At 34.4% G+C, this 5,976-nt stretch overlaps 1 protein-coding gene across 1 annotated transcript; it reads left to right on the plus strand.

The window, feature by feature from the left end:
* Positions 1 to 3,632: 3,632 nt before the first annotated feature.
* LOC149234684 (protein VACUOLELESS GAMETOPHYTES-like) lies at positions 3,633 to 4,961 on the plus strand. The gene has a single exon (XM_089461226.1). The coding sequence runs from the start codon at positions 3,647 to 3,649 to the stop codon at positions 4,475 to 4,477; it is 831 nt and encodes a 276-aa protein (XP_089317352.1). The 5' UTR covers positions 3,633 to 3,646; the 3' UTR covers positions 4,478 to 4,961.
* The last annotated feature ends 1,015 nt before the right edge of the window (positions 4,962 to 5,976 follow it).

The following is a 5,976-nucleotide window of genomic DNA, read 5'->3' on the forward strand; positions in this document are numbered from 1 at the left end:
TACTCCTTATCTCCCTTGACCAATTATATCACTCCTCTTCGTACTTAATCTGCTTGAAGAGTACCTACACACAGACAGAAGACAACAACTGATCAAAGCATATGATAATGATCTATTGATTAAACATAGCATGGAATCAAGTGCATGATAAACATATGAAAGCATAAATGAATAACACAAGCACATGGAAAAAGCTTTGAACACTTTATTAGTAAAAGGAAGAGTTACAACCCATTGCTCAATTCAGCATCACTCCTCCAGTTCAATCCCATCCTCTCCTCATAACAAGCAAGACATTTTGACATCATTATAATACTTGAAATCAACTCAAGTCTCATACTAACAACATCTCCCTATAATTTAATAATTTCCAGCCCCTGACCACTTGAATGAGTGGTCTTTTTATAGGTGAATGAAGGAAGTTATGCCATAAATGGTGATAATGAATGCCCTCCCAAACTTAGAATTTAGTTCCATGGAGGAAGGAATTAGGGATTGATGTTCCTTAACTCCCTTCCTCATCCAAATACGAGCTCAAAGGAGTAGATAGGTTTGAGAAACTTTTAGAAGCTCAAATGGATAAGAATATTCTCAAATCCTAATGCTATTTCGCTCAAATTCGCCCAGCGCAGGCCAAACAGGGCTCAAGTGCACTGCATAACACCCTATCAGTGTATGGTTTGCATTGCAGCGCACCTTAATGAAGGCCTACCTGCGCTGATCTTCTTAGAGGCAGTTTCTGGATGATTTTGGCTATGGAACTTCTTGAGAAGCTAGGCATTTTGATGGTTGACTTCTTTAGGGCATGTAACAACTAAACTAGGGGTTGATGAGCCCTAATAGTTCTGATCTGTAAGTTGGGGTTGATGTGCCCAAATGGATCTGTAACAGGTACATCTGACATGCAGTGGAGACAAATTGAGAAAATTCAGAGGCGTTTGATTACAAACAAATTCAAGATTAAAAGTACAGTTCCTTATGCTATCTTGTTAAGTGAAACATGGACTGGTCCTATTGAAGTAATTGCTATGGTGCGAGTCATAAGATATTTAAAAAAAAAATTGAGCAAATGGAAGAGGGTAGATGGCCTAAGGTTTTCTTTAATGACGGATTGTGCAAGAGAAAAATACTTGATGCAGCAAAATATCAAATGGTTTAGTAAATGGGGTATTTGCTTGAACGTGTGTCCTATCAACAACAAAGGGATAAAAGATTTTGTTATGGAAAAGTTCCACAAGCGTACTTAGGATAAGGAGCTAGGAAGAAAGAAAAAGTACTATACTGAAGTGTTTAATCCCACTCATAGTCATCAACTAAAAGCATACATAAAGGCCAATATCTTTTGGAGAGCCAAAATTCTTATTGCTTAGTTAAAGACTAATTCTCATCAACTCCGTTGTGAAATAGGGTACTGGAAAAGGCCAAAAGAAGTGTGGGAGGAAAAAATGTGCATTTTTTGTTTTTCCGGAAAAGTGGAAACCGAAAAACATTTCATTTTAGAATATGAGGCCTTCAAAGACAATAGGGAAAATTATGCAGATATGTTGGCAGCGAGCTCTTGGGATAATCTATTTAGCAAGGGGTTTGTCGAGAAGCTGGGAGCATTTATTTTGAAGCTTCACAGAAAAATGGCTGAATACATCAAGCAGATGAAGAAGCAATCTATCCCATAGGCTATCTTTAGTCTTGTGGAAGTTAAAATAATTTATTTCTTTATTCTTTCTTATTAGCTTATAAGATGACGTCATATTTATTTAATTTGAGATTAATCCATAGTTACACGGGTACCGCTCCGAGGTATTAGAGAGCACGTACCCCACGCTCCCTCATTGTTGGGAGTTTGGTAGTGGGTAGGAAACATTCCAAAATCGCGAGGAGCTTCAATGGGCACTTTGGAGCTTTTTTGGAGCTTCACTGTTACAGATTTTGACGTTTTGGGTATTTATTTTGAGTAGATTTTGATGTTTCAGATACCTATATTGAGTAGGGAAGGTACCATTTGTTTATTTTCTAAGTGATACACACAAGGGGGGGCTGGACTGAAATAACTTTGTAAAGCTACATAGACTTGGAGATGTAGCAAAGTTTCAACAAAATATAGACAATTGTTGGTCATTCCTTGGCAGCTTCTATTGCAAATCTTGAATTTCTAAAATTGCAAATAAGTCTACTCTCTTGAAGCTTTAATTCCTTGGCAACTTCTATTGCAAATCTTGAATTTCAAAAATTGCAAGTAAGTCTACTCTCTTGAAAGCTTTAATGATAAAATTCAACCTAAAAATATTATGTTAATTAGTTTCATTTTATAAATTTCTAAACTTGAATTTTGAAGTTAAATAATATAATATTACATGATCACATAATAATCAATTTTAAATAAAAATAAACTAATTATTTTATTATTATTTTTTATATATATTAAATTTTAATATATTATATTATTATCACTCCCAACTTAAACGTTCCCTATAAATATGGACAAAACTTCTGCCACTGCCACATACATGTCAATACTTATTCATTGTACCATAAGTTACTTGTTCCCTGTACCCGAAGTACGAAACTCGTGCAACATAAAATTAACCATTCCCGAGCAAAATTATCTTAATTTTTATTGGATTATTTTAGATAAATTTTATTAGAAATAATCTTATGTAAAAGGTCGTTACCATTTATTTTATTTGAGGTCAAGTCAACTACTCCCTCCCCAGATTACGTTTGAGGTCAAGTCAACTACTCCCTCCCCAGATTACGCTTGCTTTTATTTTAATCGAAGGAATATTCAGACTACCGTCCATAATTAGATAAGTAACTAAAAATGTAACCGTTAAGTGCGCGGATGCATGTGTGGAATCTTTGGTTGAAACACGCATGCGACTGGCGTGCACATAATCAAAATTTTCAATATAATGATTATAGAGGATCATATAATTTAATCTTTATTATAATTTTTTTTTATTATGGAGGATCATATAATTTAATCTTTATTATAATTTTTTATTTTTATTTTACGAGTATTTTGTTATTAAGATTGTGTCAAGATTTATTTATATACAAGATGATGTTATTCGACATGTGTTAGATTAGATTGAGTTTGGATATCTTAAATATTTTTTAATCTTTATAGATTATTATCCGCGTCTCTTCATAAAATTTGAATTAATAATTTGACAAGATTAAACCTTATATAAACTAACTAATTTATATCTTATTAATTGTACACTACAAACTTATAATTAAATTTGCATTAATAAAATGTTAATTAAAAAAAACATGCAATATGCGAACATTGAATAAACCCACATAAAACACCTAATTTAAACAGAAATTTATAAACTATATCTAGCCAACTTATAATTAAATTCGTAATATTAATTTGTTTAATGTGAGGAATCCTTGAATTTGTGCCACTGATAAATTTAGGATTAAAATTATTATGTTTAATCTAAAAAACAGTCGAATTTGTGCCGTTGGTCAATTTTTTAGGCAATTAGGCTGTCAAAGGTGCAAATTGCGAGGACGGAATGATGATGATATCGATGGTCGACAATCAATCTGAATTATGAAAATCATATTAGGATTTTGAAGGAAATATGGGCAGTATTCAGACATTATTCAAACTGATCGTCTGAAAGTAGAATTTCCAATGGGAAAGTCAGGATGGGAGAGGCTACTGCTGCATTTCAGCCATGATCACCCTCTCGTGCTTACGAACGTGACAGAGGCGGGTCATGAATGTTTTGGATGCAAATCGGCTGCAACTGGATGGATCTACCGCTGCAACACCTGCAACTTTGATCTGCACTTGAGCTGCTCTGCAATCCCTCCCCAGATCAAGCATCCTTCTGGCATTCATCCTCTCAATCTTCTTGCTCAGCCAGTCTATGAAGGAGGCATTTTCAAGTGTGATGCATGTGGGCAGGACAGCACAGGACTTCCATTCCACTGCAGCCTTTGTCAAATAGATCTCCATCCCTCCTGTGCAAATCTCCAGCTTCAATTCAATCACCCAAACCACCCCCACACTCTTGGGCTCTCATTCACTTGCCCATATCCTCAGAAGATTTTCTACTGTGATGTTTGTAAGAAGCCCGGTAAGGATTCATGGTTCTATCATGGCTCTCAATGTTTCTTTGATATTCATATGACCCGCATCAATGTAACTTCTGAGAGCAACAGAAACCCTAATCTTCCTCAACCTGAACCAAGAGACCCTAATTTCCCTCATTTTTTTCAAACAAAATCGTTGACGGCATCTAGGTCAATTAATGTCTCAAGTTCTCCGATCATTTCCACCATCAGCACTCTGCGTAATTATTTGCCCAGGAATTCTTCAGCGACCCGCAGGGCCATCTCGTCCGCCAATGTTCAGCCAAATGAACCTGCCCGCGCAATCTGTTGCAACCGGAATATCAACGGGATCATCTCAGATAGGCCCACCTTCTTATCAAACCATCATCTGTCAGGGACTCGTTAAGGGTGCTGCACAGTCTGCGGGGTTGTCTCTAATGAAAATGGCATTCGCAAATTTTACATCGGATTCTTCAGGGAATTATAACGATAGCGTCGGTAGTTCCATTACATTCGATTCCAATAGTTCGGGTGACAGTAACTCTGGCGGTTTCGATACCAGTAGTATTCAGGGAGATTCCTGAATATACATCTCTGACAGATTATATATGAATACATCTCTCGCAGATTATATATTTCGCATCGTTGGATTCATTTGATTATTACAGTATTTTCGTTTAATATTTCAGTACTCCCTCTCATCAATAAGTTTAGGCTGCTCGGTTTCGTTTCTCTTTGGAACCTTATTTTCATGTAGATTGCAGATATATTGTCAGAATCTCACGATGGGAGAGTGTCGATTTTTTAACCTTTCCTAATCTTAAAATTCCGGAATGATCTACCCTAATTTGTTTTGCGTATAATTGTCCTAAAGGCCATGTCCAGTTGTTGACAGATCACCAGTACTGATCTCAGTGAAGTGTAAGGCATTCATGCTAGAAATCAATAAAGTTCTGTGATTAATACATATCTTGTTTTGTGCATACTGTGTGAGGGTTTCTGACTGGGACATTGTTTTCTTCTTTCTTTTGGTTTATGTAAAGCACACTCTCTTTAGTTGAAATTGCGTGTGTTCATTACTCTTTAAATCTGAAATACAGGGGTTTTCTTATGAACAGTCAAATTAACGTATGTGAACAGACAGATGGTGGAACATGCCAAATTAACACACCGAACTCGACTTCTTTGCACTTCAACTTAATAAAAGTCAAATTGGAAATATTATGTATTATTCCTTGCTGACGGTAAGGAAATATTATTTATTAGTCCTCGCTGAAAGTATCTGTTTCTCCCTCTACTATTTTGGGGCTGCCCTATTATTCTCAAAGGGGCAACAATCGTAATATTAGGGGCGTTACTTTTTATAATAGTAACACCAATTTCTTTTTAGTCGCAAACTTAAGTCCACATGGCTATCGTAATTAATTTTTTATTAAGTAAAGAGTATAGTACGTAATTTTTTATTAACTAAAAGATGGTTTATGGAGGCAATTCAGCACCATCAAAAGGCACTTAACGTCTTGGAGGCAATTCAATACCATAAAAAATTTGGGCACTCAATTGACCTTATTAAACTAGATTTAAATAGTATGGTAATTAATTTCTTATTAATTTTGTATCTAAAATCGACTTAACTTTAAATTTTGATTATAATTTTTAACATATATTATTTCATATTAAAAAAATAAATTATTATTTTAGATCAGTGAAATATTTATTTTTTAATTATTAAATAAATTTGGATGTATTATTGATCTTGGATTAGCAATATATTTAATATTAACATTGCATCAATTAAATTTTTATCATAATTTTTTCCATTTATTTTATTGTTTTATCATAATTTTTTACATTTATTTCATTGTAAAATATATATTTCATTGTTTTATATTAGTAAAATTTATA

The sequence above is a fragment of the Pinus tabuliformis genome, chromosome 8, assembly GCF_031772625.1.
Source record: "Pinus tabuliformis cultivar Carrire ecotype Pingquan chromosome 8, CPIR1, whole genome shotgun sequence".
In the NCBI taxonomy this organism is placed as follows: Eukaryota; Viridiplantae; Streptophyta; class Pinopsida; order Pinales; family Pinaceae; genus Pinus; species Pinus tabuliformis.

What these genes read in the sequence shown, in the direction of transcription:
- LOC149234684 (XM_089461226.1), top strand. Translation starts at nt 3,647, where the DNA reads ATGGGAAAGTCAGGATGGGAGAGGCTACTGCTGCATTTCAGCCATGAT.